Raw genomic sequence first — 25,467 nt, 5'->3', positions numbered from 1 at the left:
TACAAAGCACCAGCAAGGCTTGCTGTTCGAACCATAACTTTAAAGTTTAGTTTATTAGACTATTCAGGCAGGGTACACAGAAAATACTCAATGAAGAGCTGTTGTAGAATGCAGAATTTTTAAAGTTATCTGGAGAAGAGAGTTAGAAATGTTTTTCCATGTGGCACAGAATCTGTATTCTTCATGTGCCTTTTCAATTCTTGGTTCCTCAAATTTGCTAAACTTACAATTTTGACCTTTAAGCTTCTGTCTAGGTTTGTATTTAAAATTCTGTTCAATCTACGATGAAATCTATTATAGGTATATGGACAGTTTTAAATATTTCAATAGTTTTTTTTCCAAGAATATTGCTTGCCATTGGGAAAGCAGATGTAGCAGAGAATGATAAAAGCCATAGGTCCATCTGAATCCAAAACTACATTACTAAATCACAGCTCTGAAAGATAGTTGCAGCTGCATGGCTCAATACAAAGACAAAAAATATATTAACACTGTTCAAGAAGCAGAGGGTTTGCCTGCTATGCTGTATGCAATTAAATATATTTTTGCCGGTTTGGGGGGGGGGGGGTGGGGGGGGGGGGCGGAAGAATGGCATATTTCAATTTTATACCAAGGGAAAATTCCAACTTTGAAATATTTTTTTGTCGTAGTTATATTGGGCCCAAATTTGGCCCTCCGTTTTTTTCGGCGCACTCACGTGAAGTGCACCGACTTCCTATGCTCAAAACGGCGCCGAAAAGATATCCCCGTATTCTCTCTGCTCTGTTGACTGTCCTTGTGCTTGACACGGCGTAGCAATTCAATTAAGGGGCAGAGCTAGCGCCCTGCGCTCAAAAGTGCCGGCAGCTCAACTCATGCGCACTGGAGGTTTCGCGCATGCGCAGTAGCCCCTATCTCAGGCCAAGTGGCGTCACGAGAGAAGTCAGCAGTCCTCGGCGAGAGAACTCCACCAGACCCTCGGAGTCGACTCCTGCAGCCTCCGTGTTCTGGGAGCCCAGCCTGCTGTGTGTTGTGTGTGGCCAGTTCCCTGCGCTGTCGCCCCCGCCCGGGCGTCCCACCCACCCGCACCTATTCCCAATAGAGTGGCCTCTCGCACCGGCAGGCCCACTGACCTGCCGGACCAAGTTATGAAGGTAGGACTTAAGTTTTATTTTTATTTTTTTATTTATTATTGATGGTTTTTATGCTTCTTGAATGTTGTTGTGAAGGCGTTTAGTGCTTTGCAAGGTCCTTTCCGCTTCCCTTCACCCCCCCGCCCCCACCCCATCTCTGGCTATCTGCGCTGATTTCTTAACTCTCCACAAGGGTTTTCTGTGCAGCCACAAATGCTGGCCTAAGTTAGTTTGGAGCAACTATTAGGTGTCCAAACTGGCTTAAATGGCCAAAACAGGCGTAGGTGGCTGGTCATACCCATTTTTGAAAAAAAACGAAACTAAGAAAAATCCTAACTAACTCACTTACACTGGCGCAAATTAAATCTGCAGAATGGGGATTTTTAAGATACTACAGAAAAATCAAGTAGCTCCAAAAAAAAAAAAAATGGAGCAACTCCTGGGCAAATTTGGGCCCATTAAGTCACAAAGCTAAAACCTCATCCTAGCTTTGCGACTTTTGGGTCAAGATGGTACATTCGTTTAATTCTTCACCTAAAGGGATTTTCAAGAAAGCAGCCAAAGAAAGGCACTTTTTGGGAGGCAGATGGACAACGAATGGTGATTACGGTACAACTACAATTCTTTAGGTCAGTTCTGTTTGAAGTCAAAACCACATTTATTCTTTTTAAACCATAGATTGCATCTAAAAATCTGTACGCCATTCATGGTTAATAATGTTTCAAGGAGGTCCAGATCTCGTACTTTTAACTGCTATTCTATTGTAAATGACCATCTGATTTTTACAGGGCAACAGCAAGGCTGGACAGATTACTGCTTCAGTACAGGTCAAATGAAAATCAATGAATCAATTCTCTCTTCTAAACCTGAAAAGTCCATTAAGCAATTTAGTTGCATTTTTTAAAAAAAAGGTGGCAGGCTAATTTCTGGAAATACTGCTCTAAAAAGCCATAACTCCTTTTAAAGTAAAATTAAATTGCATAATTTTTTTCTATGTTTATTTTCCTTTATACATACCATATAACATTCAAGTTTAAATTCAATGACATGCAGTGGGTATTACTAATGCCCTGAATGTTATCAATCATCACCGTAGGTTAAGTCACATTTTCATCACATACTGCCAGATAAAACTTCTACTCATGGTTCACTTGGTAATGGTCAAGAATAAATAATTAACAGTATCAATCAATTGCTGAATCCAGTCTATGCAGACCTACTTTGCATCATCTATCATGAGATGTGACAAATGTACAAAATATTTTCAGTGTAACTAGGCAACTCGACTAAATTATTGATGAAATGATCATCAGCAAAATAATTACCATCTCCCAGACAAGGTATATATTTTTGTTGCAAAAATGTCAGTGAAAGAAATGTGAGCCACACCTGGCCACAATATTTAAATAGCTTAAAAAGAGCCAAGTTAGTTTCAACGGAAATTAAAATAAAATTACTACGGATTGATTTTTTTTAAAAAATACTTTCCGTCAGCAGGCAGATTACATTTTTCTCTCTGTTAGGTTAATGGGAACACTTTTTTAATTTTAAGATTCTCAATCATCAAACCAAATATTTATTGAACTTGGTAAAAAAAAACACACACCCCTTTGCACGAAGAATTGGACAAATCCATTATGGTTAGCAAATCAAAACAAATGCATACACTGCAATTCTCTGCAGTGAAGAGAAGCAATGAGTCAAGCTGTCATTTGGTGAATGCCGCCCACAATTACTTCATGCTGCCTTACCACTCCAAAAGGGCTAAATCTGAATGTGATCTCCAGGGACACAAGGCTGCAGCATGTTACTTTCATTAGGTATTTTCAGAAGCTTATTGATTTCTTAGTTTAGAGAAGCAACAGCAACCTACTGTAACAGGTTCACAAGCTCATCAATAGTATATGCTAAAACAATGAAGTAGCAGGTTTTGTCTGAAGGATCAGCCTCAGAAACAGTTCTTCTTATGATACTGTACTCTGCTAACAAAAGGATCAATCGCAAATGACCTGCATACAGAATTTTGAGGTCTTCAGCTAAGGTAAGATTCCATTATTGTTCTGTTGCATCTAGTAATTAAGGATGCACAATTTTTAATTGCTAACAGAAGAACTGTTTTGTAATAATGTTAATGTTTCTGACAAATATTCAAATATTTCAGTAATAAAATATTGGAAAAAATATTTTCTGATCATTTTACTTTCCATATCTTAAGTATTAAATTAAAAAAGACACCAATACTTTTATCCATAATGCTACTAAAATTAACATTTCCAAATACATGTACAATCAAATGTTGTTTTCTAATATATTACACCTGCAAGAACAATTGCAATGAGCTTTAGAAACAAGTAGAAAGAGCAGTGACTGACTATTAAATTGAGACATTAAAGCAAAACATATCTTTGTAAAATGCATTTTACATGTTGCAGGAATGATTTCCATACAAACACTTCCATTTCCTCTATCTCAATCTTATTTGAATACATTATCTGCCACTGGATTGTGAAGCCATATTGTTACTTATATAAGTGAGTACATGGTTCAGAATTAAATGCAAACCTACCCTCACTAGACCTGCCACATTAGTTTTGTCCAACATTATTTGTTAATGTTAAGTTTTATCTACCATTACTATAAATTTCTATTCCATGTTATTCTTCATATTCTTCATATTAAGTTTACTGAATTACTTTTGACAATTTACACAAAATATTCACCATCACAATTATTTTTAAACTTGTCTTGTAATTTGCATGAAATGTGGTGCAATAGAAAATTAAATTAATAATTTAAATGTTTTAAAATTTCTATTCACAGATTTGCTGGTATTCATACACAATTTTACTGGTTTTGCCTTTGCAGAATATATTTTCAGATTTTAATTTGCATTATTCTTCTGCTAAAATTAGACTTGCTTCATTGATAGAACTTCCTACTTCATTCCTCCACTTCCTTCCCCCTAATTCACCCCACTATATCCACAGTGTATTTCTTAGTCAGGAGGACAGTATTCTAGTAATGTTTAGATTTTGCAATGTATTCATGTCGCTCATCAAATAACATGCAAGTTGGCACAGTTGAATGACAAGAAAATAAGAACATAAGAAATAGGAGGAGTAGTAGACATGGGATTATTTCATCTGCAGCTAGTTCCCCTTCCTTTCCCAGGACACCTGGCCAAGACTGACAAACCAGCTTCATGGACAACCCCAAGTATAAAGTTCAGTGAAAACCAAGATTCAAATTCTTTGAAATGCTGTTTGCTAGTTAATGAGTCTAAACACTCTGATATTACAGCTACTTAGTCACTAAGGTAACATACAGGTCCAACACAATTACACTGAATGGAAATCAAGTAATTTTTTTTTTAAATATAAAAAAATACAATCCTTAATTTTGTTAAAAAAAAAGTGAATTATTTAAGTTTTAACTGTTCTCAAAATACAAAGTACAAAAGACAGTGAACATACAAAAAAAATCATCTAGTAATGGTGAATTTATTTTAGCATGGATTCAATAATCTCCTGAAATCGCGAGTCTAAAAACATACACAAGAAATAATTAACTGGCAACCTTTGCTGCATCACATACACAGAACATTATTTGACCAGGTTTGTTTTTTTTCCCCTCATTTTTGTAGGGAATGTGAAAATTAAACTACTCAGAAGGACTCAATATTAATGAAGACATCTAATGATTGCAGCAGAAATTCAAAGACCCCATCACTGATGTCATGCATGTGCCACTAATTGCAGTGTGCAAACTGAATCACAATAACAGCAGAAGAGGGGTTGCTTAAATATTTCAAATTATTTGAAATAATATGGAACATTCTGATATTATGAAGAAACCTATTACAAATTGGAAGTATTTCTCATCCGGTTTGATCTCTGGTTCGACATTGAAAAGGCATTAAGAATATCAAACAATTTTATGCTCCTCCCTACTGTCTTATTAAATGTTATGGGAAGCCCCTCGAAGAACTATTAAAAAATTGGAAACAGAAAAGAAACGAGAACAGAATCTATAAAACAGTCAAACAACTTATTTAGTTTCCTGTAACCCAATCTAAGTTTTGTACTACAAAAAACTTATTTTGCAGCCTAATTATTCAAACTACTTTCAGATCTCATGAGAGAAAGAAATTCGTATTCAGCAACTGAAGAGTGTCGAAGTAGTACAACAGCTGTGTACAGTATATGGTTTGTTTTTAATACATAGCAGTTTGTAATTTTGTAATATTGAACATTACTGAAAGAAAACAAACTACAAAAAGATGCTGGATTGGAATGGGACATATATTGAAAGGGCACACAACATCAGAGTGAAAGTCCAGTTTATATTTCTTCAATGACTGAAGCACCAATATGTTGGCATCCATACCATTAACTGCAAAAGTGACCAGAACAGCTTTTTAAAACAAAGTAAGAACCTCAAAGATAAGAGGTTACAATATATGGAATACAAATAGTTGTGCTTTGAGATCTAAAAAGTCAGATACCATATTACAACAGTGATGCCAAATGAAGTATTATATTCTAATTTCATGACATTACTTATCAGATTCATCAAATCAACTTGAATATGGTAGCTGCCTTAGAAGCTACAGAAAATTTTGGGGAAAAGGTAAGTCACAAAAGGAAGTATTTGCTATTAAAAATATACTGCAAAGAAAATTAAATTTGAAATATATTTCTAGTTAACTTCTAAACTGTTTACTCTGGGTCTGTGCCCAAACATTCCAGAAAATTAAAAAAGCAACATCAGGTATCCAATTGCACATTTTAGCTCTTTGTGGAACAGCCATCTCCAGAGTTCTGTGTCTGGAACATAGAACAGTACTAACAGAAGAATAAGTGAAAATGTGTATTGCTCCACTGGACACAATTTTGGTTATGATTAATTTTCATTTGTTCAAAAGTAATTCCCCAACAATTTATGGCGCAGACACAGACACGATACAGTTCAGGAGTTACACGCAGGAAATTACTTTCATATAATGATATTTCAAGTTCAAATACATCAAACGTAAGTTGTACCTGCAGTTTAAAAGAATCCAGTAGTTTTACAAAAATCTGATAGGCCTACTAATTTCAGAAAGGTTCATTAGTTCAAGGTGTATATTAGGAAGTGGTTATGTTCCTCAGCACTCATAATATTGATGGACACTTCAAAATCTTCATGTTAATTTAGGCTATTTTCCCCTTGCTAAGCAGTCCACCCAAGTCCCAGTTGTAGATTCCCAATGTAACACTGATTCTCCCTCCTGAGTAACAAATATATCTCAGCGATGTGGCACTATTCTCTCCTACTCTCAATCTTTCAGCAAGAAAGAGCAAAGGAATGCTTCTGGAAGGGCAGGCTATTCCAACATCTTGTACTCTGAAAGTAATCCAACACCTGAAGTGATAATATACATCATCTTCCAAAAAAAACCAAGTATTTATATAGCATCTTTATCATAGTAAAATGTCCCAAGGCACTTCACACGAGTATTAGCAAACAAAATTTGACACCAAGCCACATAAGGAGATATTAGCCCAGATGTAGGTTTTAATATGTTAAAGGAGGCAAAGGGGAATTCCAGAGCTTTGGGCCTTGGCAGCTGCAAGCACAGCTACCAATGATGGAGTGATGAAATTCAATGTTCAAGAGGCCAGAATTAAAGGTGTGCAAATAACTTCGGATTGCAGGGCTGGAGGAGATTACAGAGATTGGGAAGGGCAAGGCCACGGAGGGATTTGAAAACAAGGTGAAAACACGAAAAAGGTTGAGATAGATTACCTCCCAGAAGCACTGTAGATTTTGCTTGCAGCAGAAGTGAGCACTGCTTTATTATCCAATTACATTAAATAGCTAGGAGCAGGAACACAGGAGAGAGGGGCAAACTTAAGTGACAGAAAAATCTGAGGAATATGGATTAGTTGGAAGGTAGCACAAAAAGGCATGCGGGTGAATCACAAACATGGAGTGAGGGATATTGGAATTCCAGATCAGGAGGTATGGAGGGGAAGGAAAAAAGGAGAAAATAATGAGTAAACACCATTGTCTTTCCTCAAGCCATCAACTTCAAATCCTACTACTTCTTTCTATATTAACTTGAGTGTACATATTTCATAGTCACTAATTGCAGCAAGGAGGCTGGATTAGAACTCTGGGATTTAATTGGGAAAATTAATAGATAATGGTGTACACCTATGATTCATACATAAATGGTATGCCCACATGTAAAACTTTGATGAGCACTTGTCTGAGACTATTTTTCATACCAAGCCAAACAGCACTTTTTGCTTTTTTACCTTGATTAACTGTTACTATATACCTGTGTCCAATTCAAATGTAAAGTTTTAGCAATGCTCATTATTGTAATAAATAATTCATTTATACAAGCAAATCACTAAATGGTAATAATTTCTTTTAAATTCTTCCACCATAACTGGAGCATCCTTTAAGTGAAAAGGTAATAAGTAGTCCTGATTAAAGTACAGTACAGGATACTGTATCTTCCAACATGTATGTTGCTATGTAAATCTGACCAGCAGAGGGCAGGAACATTACATCTTCAAACAATAGTACAGGGTACAACAATTCTAAAATAAATGCTATTCCCCCCCCCCCCCCCCCCAAGAGTTGCTTATATATACATATAGTTCCAGCCAGTGCTACTGGATAGCAAAGAGCAGGATCCCTTTCCAATTTTTCATCTTCCTAACCGAGTGACGGAGGCTAAACATAGTCACCACTTCACATTAAAAAATTAGTCATGTTAAAGTAAATATTTTACAAACTTGTATCTTGTATATTTAACCAGATACATAAAAGATATTAAAGGACAGTGCAAATTCCCCTCCGAGAAAACGTGTAATATCAGATGCTCACAATAAGGAAGGAGTAGCTCAATTCAATCACGAACATGACAATAGTGTGCACTCCACTGACATGGACAGTGTCTTCTTTCCCATTTAAGATACTAATCACATGCATCTGAGCTAGGAAACTTCAGTGTGCCCAAGTACGCATCTGGAACATCTGGAATGAAGGCATGCATGTGATTCACTAATTTTAAATATATTTATCACAAGAGCACCCTGTAATGTTAAACCTGACATTTTACAGATCTTTTCCATTTCTGTAAAAACAGAACTGAATGAGTAGCTGAAATGCTCTCTACAGGATTTCTGTTAAACAATCCATTCGACTGAATATCACATGCTCTCCCTGCTAATGTATTCGGAATGTACATGCTAACTGGAGGAGATGTTTTCAGAACTTAAGTATAATTTAGCAACGAGTGTCATTTTTATTCTGATAACTAATGCATTTGTAAACCGATCATGAAGCTCTTCACCTTAAATTAGCAGCTCTTACATTTTCAGTATAGTGAAATGTAAGGTGGGCAGGCAGAGGTTAGAGAAATACCTGACCCACTGCTGACACAATGCATTTTTACCAAATATTTTTTTTTTGAGAGGGGAAGAACATCTATAAATATGTAACATGACCTACAATGTAGGCCCAAATATACTATAACTATTCATATACATTCTACACATAGATTTCAGCCAGAGCATCTTCCAGATATCAGTTTTACATAACTAAACTTAGTGATTTATAAAAATTCATTTTAGACATTCATTATTGTGTGTACATATCTAAAGCACATATGGAAATTATATAATGTGCCGATTACTTAATTGTACAAACAGATTATGAATTCTTTATGTAATTCCATCACAAACAAACCTCTGCTTTAATTCTAAGATGTCCTCTTAAATTTATCAACTTTACATTTGGCAAGGCATTTGACAAGGTGCCACATAAAAGGTTACTGCACAAGATAAAAGTTCATGGGGTTGGGGGTAATATATTAGCATGGATAGAGGGGATTGGCTAACTAACAGAAAACAGAGAGTCGGGATAAATGGTTCATTCTCTGGTTGGCAATCAGTAACTAGTGGGGTGCCGCAGGGATCAGTGCTGGGACCCCAACTATTTACGATCTATATTAACGACTTGGAAGAAGGGACTGAGTGTAACGTAGCCAAGTTTGCTGATGATACAAAGCTTGGAGGAAAAGCAATGTGTGAGGAGGACACAAAAAATCTGCAAAAGGACAGACAGGCTAAGTGAGTGGGCAAAAATTTGGCAGATGGAGTATAATGTTGGAAAATGTGAAATAATGCACTTTGGCAGAAAAAAAAAATCAAAGAGCAAGTTATTATTTAAATGGAGAAAGATTGCAAAGTGCTGCAGTACAGCGGAACCTGGGGGTACTTGTGCATGAAACGCAAAAGGATAATATGCAGGTTGTCAGCAAGTGATCAGGAAGGCCAATGGTATCTTGGCCTTTATTGCAAAGGGGATGGATTATAATAGCAGTGAAGTCTTGTTACAGTGAGGCCACAACTGGAAAACTGCATGCAGTTTTGGTTTCCATATTTACAAAAGGATATACTTGCAGTTCAGAGAAGGTTCACTAGGTTGATTCTGGGGATGAGGGGGTTGACTTATGAGGAAAGGTTGAGTAGGTTGGACCTCTACTCATCGGAATTCAGAAGAATGAGAGGTGATCTTATAGAAACGTATAAGATTATGAGGGGGCTTGACAAGGTGGATGTAGAGAGGATGTTTCCACTGATGTGGGAGACTAGAACTCGAGGGCATGATCTTAGAATAAAGGGCCGCCCATTTAAAACAGAGATGAGGTGACATTTCTTCTGAGGGTTTTGAATCTGTGGAATTCGCTGCCTCGGAGAGCTGTGGAAGCTGGGACATTGAATAAATTTAAGACAGAAATAGACAGTTTCTTAAACGATAAGGGGATAAAGGGTTATGGGGAGTGGGTGGGGAAGTGGAGCTGAGTCCATGATCAGATCAGCTATGATCAAATTAAATGGCGGAGCAGGCTGGCCTATTCCTGTTCCTATTTCTTATGTTCTTACATCAATTGATCTCGAACCAAATATCAAGTATTATTGAACATCTCACTCCAATTTAAAAGCCACAAATAAACAATTGCTTGAATTCAACTGTAGCAAACAGAGCTCCACAGCAGAAACACTCCTAAATATTGAGTGATTTTGAACCAACAAAGTTGATAAAGTTGCATGTATATGGTCAAACAGGAAATGGAAGAAAAATTTTTGTAGTCATGCTTCATGGAAGTTAGTATAAAACAATAGAACTTAATGATCTTGTTTACATTTTCAGGATTGATCAAAATCATTATCTACAAGGAATGTGTCTCTATCCTATTTTACAAGTCACCATGCAGTCAGAAATCAATCTGACAGTTCGAGATGAGATAGATAATTTCAACGGCAATGCATATTGGACTCTTCCCTACCCTGCAAGTTTTCAGGCATCCCTTACTGGATTTTTGGTACTAGAAATTTTGTTAGGACTCAGCAGCAACTTGACAGTATTGGCACTGTACTGTATGAAGTCAAATCTGATTAATTCAGTCAGTAATATTATCACTATGAACTTGCACATACTGGATGTCGTTATATGCGTTGGATGTATTCCTCTTACAATAATTGTCACTCTTGTTTCTCTAGAGAGCAAAACTGCTTTGATTTGCAATTTTCATGAAGCCAGTATTTCTTTTGCTAGTGTAGCAACTGCAGTAAATGTTCTTGCAATCACTCTGGATCGATATGACATTTCAGTTAAGCCAGCCAATCGGATTTTGACTATGGGAAGAACAATAATGTTACTAACATCAGTGTGGATTGTGTCCTTTTCCGCATTTACAATTCCTTTCATTGAAGTCAGTTTCTTTAGCCTACAAGATGATGAAAACATTTGGCAAAATAAGACATTTTTGTGTATTGGTGTAAATGAATACAACAATGAATTGGGAATATATTACCACCTTCTAATTCAGATTCCCATCTTTTTTTTCACTGCTATTATAATGTTGATAACCTACAGCAAAATACTTCAAGCCTTGAACATCAGAATAGGCTCACGATTTTCAACTAGGCAGAAAAAAACAAAGGGAAAAATGACCGTACCGCTAACCCTACAGCATGAAAATACTGAACAACCAGAAAGTAACAGAAGACACAATGTAATACTAGGAGTAAGAACTTCAGTTTCTGTAATAATTGCCCTAAGACGAGCCATTAAGCGTCATCGTGAAAGGCGGGAACGACAAAAAAGGGTTTTTCGAATGTCCCTTTTAATTATTTCAACATTTCTCATTTGTTGGACACCTATATCAATTTTAAATATGGTTATATTATATAAAGGTCTCAGTGATGTTCTGGTAAAATTAAGACTGTGCTTTCTAATCATGGCTTATGGAACAACTATATTCCATCCTTTACTATATGCATTTGCAAGGCAGAAATTCCAAAAGGTCCTCAAAAGTAAAATAAAAAAGAGAGTGGTCTCAATTGTTGAGGCTGATCCCAACCCCAACAATGCAGTAATCCACAACTCTTGGCTAGATCCCAAAAGAAATAAAAAATAATTTTCAATAAAAATTGAGACAAAACTGCTTGACAACAACGAATGTGAACCAACAGCTCATCATCAGATACTAGGAAGAAAACAGATTGCAGTTGTTGTAAAATCTGTAAATGAAATAAAAGGATAATATTACACTGGTGTGTACAGACTACATTGATCCATTGATAAAGTACCAAGTCAATTTAAAATCAAATGACTATCTTCTGTAGATGCAAATATGTCACCTAATTATAACAAATGTTATGTCACATGACTGTCACAACATTGTCCAGCTTTACTCATTATTCCAGTTAACATAAAAATTATTTTCCCTGTCTACCTAAAATTGCCTCACACCATTATAAATTAACCCATTTAGACTGTATTGTCTTTCATTGTGTATTGTTTTTGAAATCTTCCCTAAGTACAATTGTGAATAATATAGAAGTACTGCAACCACAATGGCTCAAAAGTGAAGACCAAAAAAATGTTTTAAAAGAGCAACTTAAAAAATAATGCCCTGACGGAGGTTCAAACTTCATAGTATTATTTGCAATGGGTCAGTTATGGGATCAAGTCCAGTGCAGGACTGAGGAAGGTGCCATTAACCAAAGGTCTGATCTACCTGTTCTAGTAGTTCAGGTGAATGGTAAAGATCCCATCGTACTGTTCAAGCACAAAATCTTCTCCAGTATTCTGGCCTTCATGCTTTCCTCAGCCAACACCACAAAAACAGATTAACTTGTCACTTCTCTGTGCTTTTGTGGGATATTAATGTACGCAAAGTGACTACAGTGTTTCCCTACACAGTCGTCACTACATTTCAATCAGATATTTCTGAGATATGGTACAACTGAGATTAATTCTGAAAACATGAATTGAATGGTGAGAGAAGAAATCCAGGATTCATTATCAGTTAACTTAAAAAATGCTTTGCTGGCTACATCAAAGCTATTACTCTTTACTTTGAGGAATGTAGATCTCCTTTACCTTGCTCATAGCGAATCAGAGAATATGTTGCTTTATAAAGATAGACTTGTTTATGCCATGTAATGCATAATCAATTATCAGAGCCAGATTTAAAGTCTATGAATAAGTCAAATTCGGTTCTTAATGGTATTCTGCGATTTTTACTGTTGCTTTGGGGATTGAACTCTGACTCTTCATTTTTCTTTGGAAAATGTAAATAAATGGCCTTTGATGATGATTACATGTTCCTTTTATACATAAAGACCATGGTACACAGGAAAATGGCGGGAAACATTTTACGGCAGATTGAAAGTAGCCATGCAGAATACATGCAGTAAATACAGTACTAAAGTGCATTTTGTGCTGAAAATCAGCTTTATGCCATGAACTGAGCTAATGGCCTGAGAATGCATCACAGCTGCCTTTCCTACCAGGAATGGATTATTGGGGCTGGCAACAGGAAATACTTTGGGAGGCACGATAGGTAAGAAAGGGCCTGAATTCAATGGAGAAGCCTGATGGTTGGAAATAGGTTACAGAAGGTCAGATGGGCAGAGAATAGGTCACAGTAAGTCACAGTGGGACATAGATAGAGGTTAGGCTTCAGGGGCCAAACTTATGTATTTCTTGCAGCAGTTGGCCAATTTTATGGATTTGTTTGTGATTGTTTATCATATAATTCACAAGCACACTATCTCCAAGAAATTCACATTCTTGTGCAATCATTTTGGCGACCTACCCTACTCTACAGTATATGGCCTTAATCCCACTCCTTATCTTATTGATTTGATGAGACAACAAAGACCTTGAGCAACAGTGTGAGCATTGCAGCACACCCAACGTCAAACACCACGAGACTAGAAACAATATTAAGGGGAAGGGTGAATAAAAGTTTTATATGTAAAATCTGAAATTCTTCAAAAGAATGAAGATTGTGACATCTTCAGTATGAATTCTAACATTTTCCTCATTGCTCAACCGCTACATGCAATTAGGATTAGATCAAAATGTTACCTGTACAAGTTCCTAATCTAATCTTTGTTACAAACTAATATTCACAATGATAAATATTCCTGTTGGACTGCAGAATTGAACCCAATAGTCCAAGGCTCAATTATAACTTCAAGTCAACATAGCGAAAGCCAAAGAAGGAACAACTTTGCATTTATATAGTACCTTTCATATCCTTAGGACATCCCAAAATGCAGCACAGCCAATTAATTACTTATGAACTGCAGTTACTGTTTTGTAATAAATGTTGCAGTCAACTGTCCAACATACAGCAAATGAGATAAACAGCCAGCCAATCTGTTTTGGTGGTATTTTGAGACAAAAATACTGGTTAGGAGACTGGCAGAAATCCCTGTTCTTCTTTGAATAGTGCTATGTGATCTTTTACCTCCACCTGAACAGGTAGACGAGGCATCCATTTAGTAACTCATCGAAAAGTGGCACTTTCAGCAATGCAGCACTTCCTCAATACTACACTGAAGTGTCAGTCTAGATTACATACTCAAGCCAGAGGGCTTGAACACAACTTCCTGAATCAGTGGCCAGACTCATCTTTCACTGAGCCAAACCAACAGGTATGTAAACCCATTCTAATTCAGTATTTGCATCCTTTCAATCTCATTCTACAGTTGTTGCTTTTATAAGCCATATTTGGGGAACAACTGCAGAATCCAGCCAAGACCAAGAAATATACCAAGCTGGGCTCTACGTGCTTCTGGGTCAGAAGCATACTTTTGGGTTTGAGTCCAACACAAGGGCCCCGATTTCGCCAACAGTGGCGAGACCGGTGCGGCCAGCATTAGTCGCGTGTGGGGAAAGCGCTCCCAGCTCCATCCCACCCTCTCAACACAATTTTCCATTGATGGGGCTTGTTAAGCCTGCCCTGCAAGGTTCCCGGTCAATTAACAGGAAGCAGGTCAGATAACATCTGACGATGAGTCATCAGCCATTTTCCTTAAAGGGACTATGGTCAACTTTTTTTTGACAAGAGGGTACAAACAGGGATGTCGTCGGACCTAGCTGCAGTGGCGCAAACCTTTCAATGATCACAGATCACAAAACATTACTGCAAAGCCACACTCAACCTCATCCTGCTGTGCCACTCATCACATCATCACTCTGCATTCCCTCCCCTACTCCTGCACATCCTTACTCACACCAACTTACCTTCCAACTCCACCCATCCCTCCTTCCATCTGCATTATCACTTTCCCCATCTCACTAGCCACTCCTCACACTTGTCCAATTATACCAACTAACAACAAGCATTTGGGTGCTTTAGCCAATGATCATGTAGAGTTTCTGCTAATGTGTTGTCAAACATTGAAATCTTTATTTTGAACACTGTTCTTGGACAGAATTGTGTGCACCTTTGGAAGTGGCTTAGTGAACTGTAGTAAATGGTCAAACATAAAAGGTGCTCTGCACAATGGTGAGGAGTGTGAAATAAATGGCTTGGGCATTGCAGGGATGCTTTATGGTGCTGGTGTGGGGTGGTGCCAACCTGGCACATCATGTGGTAGCCAGGGTGCACAGTGTCAAATGAAGTAAATATGGCCATGGTGAGGCCATCCCTGGCCTCCCAGGCAGCAATGCGGTCAGATGCTGATGCCCTGTGTAGCATCAGGTAATTGCAAGGAAGGTTGGTGTTGTTGGTGACGCTGGTGTGTTTAGTGATGTCGGTGTTGGGGCTGATCGTGGTGGGATTCTGAGGACCAAGGTGAAATTTTTGCAAGGGCACAGATGCTGCTGGAATAGATGGCAGGTGAGGTTGCGATGACAGAAGCAATCTGTCAATGGTGAGAAAGGTTGCTCCAAGGAGGTGACAGTGAAGACAGAGTTCGCTGCAAACACTTCCAAACTGCATACAACTCAAAAGTTTCTTCCAAATTCTGAAGGCTTCAGCTTCTGACATTATAAAGTAAACAGCTGTGAAATGGGAGCTTTTGTGTGGATGTAAAAGATCCCACGGCCACTATTTTGAAGTAGAACAGGAAGAGTTCTCCCCAGTATCCTGGGCCCAATATTTATCCCTCAATCAACAGCAAAAAAAACAGATTATCTGGTCATCATCACATTGCTGTTTGTGGGAGCTTGCTTGTGCGTGAATTGTTGCATTTCCCACATTATAGCAGTGACTACACTTCAAAAATACTTCATTGGCTGTAAAGCGTTTTGAGACGTCCGATGGTCGTGAAAGGCGCTGTAGATATCCAAGTCTTTCTTTCTTTATACCACTTCTGCAGCTGCCAACTAGACAAAGCAATGTAGAGTCACTGAGAACCCAACAGTTACCTGGTGTGAAACCAGAGGGACGGCAAACTCGTTGAAAATTTGGTAAAATAGTAAGTGCCTGGGTAAAATTCTTTTAAATTACCTCAAATATCTTAATTCAAGGGCCCGACACTTGCTGTCAGGTCTGCGATCCGCACGCAGACCTGACAGTTGAGAAGAGTTCAGAGTCGACTTCTGACCCACTATCAATCTGGACCATTTTGACAGCAGGCCCACCTCCAAACAGGCTGGGAAAATTCCAGCCAAGAAGTTAACTGCATCATCTAGGTTGAAGGAAATCTGTATTGTGGAAGAATCCATCCTTCAAATGAGACATTAAAAGCAAGATTATGTCTGGCTGTTCAGGTAAACATTAAAGATCCAATAGTTCAAAGAAGAGCTGGTAATATCTTGGCCAACATGCCTTTCTCAATCAATGCCATAAAAAACAAGGGTGACTGGTAACTCATCTGATTTCTGTGGTGGGGAAATGACTGCCACATTTGCCTTCTTAAAAGCATTCAATGCAGTGTGTTATGATAAGCTTTAAGATATTTTGATAATGACATGAAGAGGCTATATAAATGCTAGTTTACAAGTACTGTCACTATATTAAAACTTCCCACAGCATTATTTGCACTGAAATTCTAACCTAGATTTCACCTCAGATTATTTTGATGCAGCGAGTCTAAATGGAAAAAATGTGTGTTGGATACAGGCATTATGTAGTTCAACCAGATTTCAGATACTAATCAACTAAATAAAGTGGACATATCAAGCTAAAAACCATCAGCAAGTATGTTAACCTGCTGATTCAATATTTGATCAGTAGAATTGATCAACTTTTACAAGAGCCAAAATATGCAATTATATCTATTTACTGCTGTATAGTTGATATTTATTTAATTCAAAAGGCATCAGGAGGAGACACTGGGGAGCCAATACAATAATCAGATTGGAATGAAGAGTAGGTTAAAGCAACAATTTGTAGCCAGGAAGATAGATAAAGTTGAAGTGAGCAACCCATTTAGTCCAAAAGCAAAATACTACAGATACTGGATATGTGAAATAAAAACAGAAAATGCTGGAAATACTCAGCAAGTCAGGCAGCATCTGTGGAGAGAGAAACAGCGTTAACATTTCAGGTCCATGACCTTTCGTCAGAACTAGAAAAGGTTAGTGATGTAACAGGTTTTAAGCAAGTACAGAGGCAGCGAAAGTGGGGATGGGAGGAAAGAACAAAAAAGGAAAGTCTTTAATAAGGTGGAAGGCAGGAGAGATTAAATTACAAAAGGGATGATAGTGCAAAGCAACAAAAGGTGGCAATGAAACAAGTAAAGTAACAAAAGATAGTGGGAAGGGAGGAGGTAAAGGGCAAGTTGCATCTCCTGTGCTTGCACGGGAAGGTGCCGTGGGAAGAGGATTGGATGTTGGGGATGAAAGAGGAGTTGACAAGAGGTCATGGAGGGAACCGACCCTTCGGAATGCTGAAAGGAGAGAGGAAGAAGCGGTTGGTGGTGCGATCATGCTAGAGGTGGCAGAAAATGCAGAGGATGATCCGTTGGATGTGAAGGCTGCTGGGGTGGAATGCGAGGACAATGGGAACTCTACCGTGGTTCTGGGAGGAAGGGGAAGGGGGTGAGAGCAGAAGTGCGAGAAATGGAACGGATACGGTCGAGGGCCCTGTTAACCACGGTGGAGGGGGATTCCTCAGTTGAGGCAAAAGGAAGACATATCGGAAGGTGGTATTGTCAGAACACATGCGACAGAGATGAAGAAACTGGGAGAGTGGAATAAAATCCTTACAGGAAGCCGGTGAGAGGAAGTGTAGTCACAGTAGCTGTGGGCTTACAGTGAAGCTATTCCTATGCTTTTTTTTCCAAATTGGAGGATAAGGATACAAAAGTTACAAGCCTTAGCTAAGGTTAGAGATTGGGGAAAACGCTCTCCGTCCCGTGAAACAGACACCCAAAGATATTCGATTAAGGTCCAAGTGAAACTTGTTTCAATATCGGTTGAGAAAGGAAATTAAAGATTGCAAAGATATCAATAGTAATGCTGGTTTCCAAAGGGAAGCTTATGACAGATACCGAAGGCTCAATACTTCAGAAACGCTAGAGTATAGAAATTGCAGGGGTTAAATTAAAAAGGAAATTAGGAAAGCAAAGAAAGTGCATGAAAAAATATTAGCAAGTAAAACCCAAAGATGCTTTATAAATACATTAAGAGCAAGAGAAAGAGTAGGGCCTATAAGGGACCATAGCCAATTTGGGGCCGGGTTGGGGGGAGATTTCTTCTCCCGGGGGGTTGTGGATCTGTGGAGTTCTGTGCCCGGGGAGGCGGTTGTGGCTGGCTCATTGGGTGTGTTCGAGTCACGGATGGATGGATTTTTGGCCAGTGGGGGGGTTGGGGGTTGTGGGGAGCGGGCGGGTGGGTGGGGCTGGGTCCGCGGCCGGATCGGCCGTGGTCTTGTTGGGTGGCGGGGCAAGCTCGAGGGGCTGGATGGCCTGCTCCTGTTCCTAATTCTTGTCTTCTTATTATATTCTTATGGCTAAGGGGATCAAGGGCCATGGAGAGAAAGCAGGAAATGGGTGCCGAAGGAATGATCAGCCATGATCTTATTGAATGGCGGTGCAGGCTCGAAGGGCCGAATGGCCTACTCTTGCACCTATTTTCTATGTTTCTATAAAGGTAACCTATGTGTGTGGAGGCAGGAGGCATGGGTATGGTTCTTAATGAATACTTTGCGTCTGTTTTCACAAAAGAGAGGGATGATGCTGACATTGCAATTAGAGTGTAGGAATGTGAAATATTAGATGAAATAAGCATCGTAAGAAAGGAAATATTAAGGGATTTAGCATCTTTGAAAGTGGACAAATCCCCAGGCGCGGATGAAATGTATCCCAGCCTGTTAAGAGAAGCTAGGGAGGAAATAGCAGAGGCTCTGACCATCATCTTCCAATCCTCGCTCGCTACAGGTATGGTGCCAGAGGACTGCTAACCTTGTACCATTGTTCAAAAGAGGGAGAAAGGGATAGACTGAGCAATTACAGGACAGTCAGCCTAACCTCGGTGGTGGGAAAATTATTGGAAAAAATTCTGAGGGGGAGGATAAATCTTCATTTAGAAAGACACGGATCAATCAAGGACAGTCAGCATGGATTTGTTAAGGGAAGGTCATGTCTGACTAAGTTGATGATTGAATTTTTAGAGGAGGTAACAAGGAGGGTCGATGAGGGTAGTGCATTTGAAGTAGTCTATATATATTTTAGCAAGGCTTTTCATAAGGTCTCACATGGCAGACTGGTCATGAAAGTAAAAACGATACCTGTGACAAGGCAAAGTTGGATTCAAATTTGGCTCAAAGGCAGGAAGCAAAGGGTAACGGTCGATGGGTGATTTGGGACTGGAAGGCTGTTTCCAGTGGGGTTCCGCAGGGCTCAGTACTAGGTCCCTTGCTTTTTATGGTATATATCAATGATTTGGACTTAAATGTGGGGAGGGGGGGGAAGGATGATAAAGAAGTTTGCTGATGATACAAAAATTGGCCGTGTGGTTGATAATGAAGAAGAAAGTTGTAGACTGCAGGGAGATAGTCTGGACTGGTCAGGTGGGCAGAACAGTGGAAAATGGAATTCAATCCAGAGAAATGTGAGGTAATGAATTAGGAGAAGTCTAATAAGGCAAGGGAATGCACAATAAATGGTAGGACACAGAGAAGTATAGAGGAACAGAGAAGCCTTGGAGTGCATGTCCACAGATCCCTGAAGGTAGCAGGACAGGTAGATAATGTAGTTAAGAAGGCATATGGGATACTTGCCTTTATTAGCCAAGGCACAGAAAAGACAGGGAGGTTATGCTTGAACCATATAAAACACTAGTTAGGCCACAGCTAGTACTGCATGCAGTTCTGGTTTCTACATTACATGAAAGTAGTGATTGCACTAGAGAGGGTACAGAGGATATTTACAAGGATGTGCCTGGACTGGAGAATTTTAGCTATGAGGAAAGATTGGATTGGCTGGGGTTGTTTTATTTCGAACAGAGGAGGCTGAAAGGAGTCCTAATTGAGGTGTATAAAATTATGAGGGGCCTAGATAGAGTGGATACAAAGGGCGTATTCCCCATAGTAGAGGGGTCAATAACCAGGGGGCATAGATTTAAAGTAATTGGTAGGAGGTTCAGAGGGGATTAGAGAAGAAATTTCTTCACCCAGAGGGTGGTGGGGGTCTGGAACTCACTGCCTGAAAGGGTGGTAGAGGCAGAAACTCTCAAAGCATTTAAAAAGTACTTGGATATGCACTTGAAGTACCATAACCTACAAGGCTACGAACCAAGAACGGGAAAGTGGGATTTGGCTGGCTAGCTATTTGTCGGCTGGCACGGACACAATGGTCCGAATGGCCTTCTTCTGTGCTCTAAATTTCTATGATTCTATGAGAAGGAAGACGTTCGGCCCATGTCGGCTCTCTGCAAATCTTTTCTGCACCCTCTGTAAAGCCTTCACATCCTTCCTAAAGTACGCTGCCCAGAATTGAACACAATACTCCAGTGTTGTATAAAGGTTCATCACAACTTCCTTGCTTTTGTACTTTATGCCTCTATGAAGCCCAGGATCCCATATATGAAGCCTTTCTCAACCTGCCTTGCCATCTTCAACTGATTTGTGTCTACATATACCAGGTCGCTGTTCCTTTAGAAATGTACCCATTAGTTTATATTCCCTCTCCTCATTTACAAAAATGTAACGCAGGTTTTACGCAATTGTAGAGGTAAGGAAAGGAGAGAGGGGAGGAAAGAACAAGAGAGAAAATCTGAGATAGGGTGGAGAGATTAAATGACAAACGGTACGGTTGTACAAAACAAAAAGTAGATGGTAATGGGACAAGTAAAGAAACAAAAGATGGGACTAGAAGAGGTGCAACTGAGAATAGCGGAATCATCAACAGCTGCCGTTTGGAAAAAAATGGCGGCAGAGGTTTGGTCTGAAATGGTTGAACTCGATGTTAAGTCCAGAGGCCGTAAGGTGCCTAATTGAAAGATGAAGTGCTGTTCCTTCAGCTTATGTGGAGCTTCGATGGAACAGTGTAAGAGGCCTAGGACAGAGAGGTCAGAGTGGGAGAGGCGTAGAGAATGAAAGTGACAGGTGACCAGAAGCAGACTGAACGGAGGTATTCTGCAAAGCAGTTACCCAATCTGCATTGGTCTCCCCGATGTAGAGAAGACCGCAACATGAGCAGCGAATACAGTGTACTAAATTGCAAGTAGTACAGGTAAATCGCCGATTCACCTAAAACAATGACCCGTGGATTCTGGAAGGAGTGAACTTGATTTGTTGAGAGGCGTTTTCTTGCTGCAAACTTTATGTTCACTGTATACTTAAATTAAAACGGAGATGAATGAATAATTATTTCCTCGTTTGCTTTATGTTACTTTCAAACAATGTTTATGTTTTTCACTATTCTCTCTCTTCCATACAATTTATTTTGTAATTTTATTGAGTCCAAGTTGAGCATCTTAACATCTTACAAGATACAACATCTTTGCTAATTTAGAAAACCTTGAAACCAACTGGAGAATGAAGTTGGTGGAAGGATTTCAGCTCAGTTGTATCCAAAAAGCTGAAAATGAAAGTTCACATTGATGTGTTTTTTCTGCTCGGTGAGTGGAAGGTGTGTCATGCTTTCTTAGCATTGGAGTAAGAGGTCCATTATTCAGTGGGGGTGGGTTCTGCGGTTTCTGCTAAGTGGTGGTTGGGCAGTATGGGAGGGGGCATGATCTAATATCTGGGGTGAAAAGGGTTGATTCAACTTATGCGCTTGGGGGGAGGGGGGAATAATTATTACATGATGTATTGACCACTTTCTCTTTCAATTCCTTATCTTGTTTTTTCTGAAACAATGCCCTGCATCAATATTCTATCTGAGGCAAGTTGTTCTTTGTTGCTCAGTGGTGGTGATGGAAGTCACTATATTTCTTCAGTGGGCAGGTGCTTTTCTAAATTAGCAAAGATGTTGTATTTTGTAAGATGTAAAGATGATCAACTAAGACATAATAAAATTACAAAAGAAATTGTGTGGAAGCAGGGGAATTGTGAAATTAGACCCTCAATATCTCACCTCTATTCAAGAATTTCAGTTCCCCCACCTAAAAGAGAAAATTTTGTGACCAAAGCACTTCTCCCCCCACCACCCCTCACACCTGCCTACTTCATCCACTGATGGGATTCGAACAATTCGGATAAAATTTGGCCAAATTCATTTTGTGGATATGAAAAGTCTTATTAATGGTGATCACTAAGTTTGTTTTATACTTTGCTCTTTCTTTTGCCTGGTTTCTGGAAGCACACAACAAGGATTTTTAAATTAAATGATTATCTGAGAATTACTGAGGGTATATTTTGGGGCGGACATTAAGTGTTGCCCCAGTATAATCAATTAGTCATGTAATATTGACCCAAAAATTAAGGTAGATCCAAAAATAATACAAACATACCTTGTACGAGTCGCAAAACGGAGACTTGCTCTTCAGCACGACAGAGTTCTGCGCAGTGTATTGCATCACGAGGACCAGGAGCGCAGCGTACAGCCTATGCGCAAGGGAAGACATGCCCACAAACTGTCAAAACTGAACCATGCACACAGAAACTTCTCTCAATCTCTTCCATTGAAATTATATTTTAAAAACTTCGAATTAAATTCGTACATTCACTTATTTCATACATCAGCGTTGCGTTGAAATTAATTTGGCATCTATTTACCACTTGAAGATTAAAAAAAGATAATTTGAGGTCAATTGAAAGGTTCTCGTCCTTTGATCATTTACTGAAGTGAAATAAATCGTTTAGCTGTTCAACCTTCTATTAGCTGGTTTGTGCTGTCAATTCCACTGGCTATTAGTTTGTGCTCACGGTCCTGCCACGCAGGTACATTCTATCACAAAAGATTTAAAGCAGACCAGATTCTACAGGAATTACGATGCTGGGTAATAACTATGGACTGATAATTCCATATCTGTTTAAATACCTGGTTAAGGTTCAGACACATTGGACCATAGAGAAACATAGAAAATAGGTGCAGGAGTAGGCCATTCAGCCCTTCGTGCCTGCACCACCATTCAATAAGATTATGGCTGATCATTCACCTCCGTACCCCTTTCCTGCTTTCTCTCCATGCCCCTTGATCCCTTTAGCCGCAAGGGCCATATCTAACTCCCTCTTGAATATATCCAATGAACTGGCATCAAAGACTCTCTGCGGTAGAGAATTCCACAGGTTAACAACTCTGAGTGAAGAAGTTTCCCCTCATCTCGGTCCTAAATGGCTTACCACTTATCCTTAGACTGTGTTCCCTTGTTCTGGACTTCCCCAACATCGGGAACATTCTTCCTGCATCTAACCTGTCCAGTCCCGTCAGAATTTTATATGTTTCTATGAGATCCCCTCATCCTTGTAAACTCCAGTGAATACAGGCCCAGTCGATCCAGTCTCTCCTCATATGTCAGTCCTGCCATCCCTGGAATCAGTCTGGTGAACCTTTGCTGCACTCCCTCAATAGCAAGAACGTCCTTCCTCAGATTAGGAGACCAAAACTGAACACAATATTCCAGGTGAGGCCTCACCAAGGCCCTGTACAACTGCAATAAGTCCTCCCTGCTCCTATACTCAAAACCCCTAGCTATGAAGGCCAACATACCATTTGCCTTCTTCACCGCTTGCTGTACCTGCATGCCAACTTTCAATGACTGATGTACCATGACACCCAGGTCTCGTTGCACCTCCCCTTTTCCTAGTCTGCCACCATTCAGATAATATTCTGTCTTCGTGTTTTTGCCACCAAAGTGGGATAACCTCACATTTATCCACATTATACTGCATCTGCCATGCATTTGCCCACTCACCTAACCTGTCCAAGTCACCCTGCAGCCTCTTAGCGTCCTCCTCACAGCTCACACCGCCACCCAGCTTAGTGTCATCTGCAAACTTGCCGATATTGCACTCAATTCCTTCATCTAAATCACTGATGTATATTGTAAATAGCTGGGGTCCCAGCACTGAGCCCTGCGGCACCCCACTAGTCACTGCCTGCCATTCTGAAAAAGGACCCGTTTATCCCGACTCTCTGCTTCCTGTCTGCCAACCAGTTCTCTATCCACGTCAGTACATTACCCCCAATTTTGCACAACAATCTCTTGTGTGGGAAAGTCCAAATACACCACATCCACTGGTTCTCTCTTGTCCACTCTACTAGTTACATCCTCAAAAAATTCCAGAAGATTTGTCAAGCAGGATTTCCCTTTCATAAATCCATGCTGACTTGGACCGATCCTGTCACTGCTTTCCAAATGCGCTGCTATTTCATCTTTAATAATTGATTCCAACATTTTCCCCATGACTGATGTCAGGCTAACCGGTCTATAATTCCTTGTTTTCTCTCTCCCTCCTTTTTTTTAAAAAAGTGGGGTTACATTAGCTACCCTCCAGTCCATAGGAACTGATCCAGAGTTGATAGACTGTTGGAAAATGACCAATGCATCCACTATTTCTAAGGCCACTTCCTTAAGTACTCTGAGACGCAGACGATCAGGCCCTGGGGATTTATCAGCCTTCAATCCCATCAATTTCCCTAACACAATTTCCCGACTAATAAGGATTTCCTTCAGTTCCTCCTTCTCACTCGACCCTCAGTGCCCTCGTATTTCCAGAAGGTTATTTGTGTCTTCCTTCGTGAAGACAGAACCAAAGTATTTGTTCAACTGGTCTGCCATTTCTTTATTCCCCATTACAAATTCACCTGATTCTGACTGCAAGGGACCTACGTTTGTCTTCACTAATCTTTTTCTCTTCACATATCTATAGAAGCTTTTGAGTCAATTTTTATGTTCCCAGCAAGCTTCCTCTCGTACTCTATTTTCCCCCTCCTAATTAAACCCTTTGTCCTCCTCTGCTGAATTCTAAATTTCTCCCAGTCCTCAGGTTTGCTGCTTTTTCTGGCCAATTTATATGCCTCTTCCTTGGATTTAACACTATCCTTAATTTCTCTTGTTAGCCACAGTTGAGCCACCTTCCCAGTTTTATTTTTACTCCAGACAGGGATGTACAATTGTTGAAGTTCATCCATGTGATCTTTAAATGTTTGCCATTGTCTATCCACCGGCAAATGACTAGTGGAGTGCCGCAGGGCTCAGTGCTGGGACCCCAGCTCTTTACAATATACATTAACGATTTAGATGAAGGAATTGAGTGTAATATCTCCAAGTTTGCAGATGAACTAAACTGGGTGGCGGTGTGAGCTGTGAGGAGGACGCCAAGAGACTGCAGGGTGACTTGGACAGGTTAGGTGAGTGGGCAAATGCATGGCAGATGCAGTATAATGTGGATAAGTGTGAGCTTATCCATTTTGGGGACAAAAACACGAAGGCAGAATATTATGAATGGCGGCAGATTAGGAAAAAGGGAGGTGCAACGAGACCTGGGTGCCATGGTTCATCAGTCATTGAAAGTTGGCATGGCAGGTACAGCAGGCGGTGAAGGCGGCAAATGGTATGTTGGCCTTCATAGCTAGGGGATTTGAGTATAGGAGCAGGGAGGTCTTACTGCAGTTGTACAGGGCTTGGTGAGGCGTCAGCTGGAATAGTGTGT

The 25,467-nt window shown here is 39.7% G+C and overlaps 2 protein-coding genes across 3 annotated transcripts in view; one reads left to right on the top strand and one right to left on the bottom strand.

Annotated features, from left to right (window-relative positions):
* The window catches only part of cog5 (component of oligomeric golgi complex 5), a 189,139-nt gene that overhangs the window by 124,037 nt on the left and 39,635 nt on the right, over positions 1-25,467 (bottom strand). The gene's annotated exons all lie outside the window — the stretch shown is intronic.
* Positions 5,606-11,626, top strand: gpr22a (G protein-coupled receptor 22a). The gene is made up of 2 exons (XM_070897432.1): positions 5,606-5,741; positions 10,326-11,626. The coding sequence occupies exon 2, from the start codon at positions 10,354-10,356 to the stop codon at positions 11,593-11,595; it is 1,242 nt and encodes a 413-aa protein (XP_070753533.1). The 5' UTR covers positions 5,606-5,741; positions 10,326-10,353; the 3' UTR covers positions 11,596-11,626.

This window comes from Pristiophorus japonicus, chromosome 13, assembly GCF_044704955.1.
Source record: "Pristiophorus japonicus isolate sPriJap1 chromosome 13, sPriJap1.hap1, whole genome shotgun sequence".
Classification (NCBI taxonomy): Eukaryota; Metazoa; Chordata; class Chondrichthyes; family Pristiophoridae; genus Pristiophorus; species Pristiophorus japonicus.
Note: the sequence above shows the minus strand (reverse complement) of the source record. Positions and strands in the feature narration are given on the sequence as shown.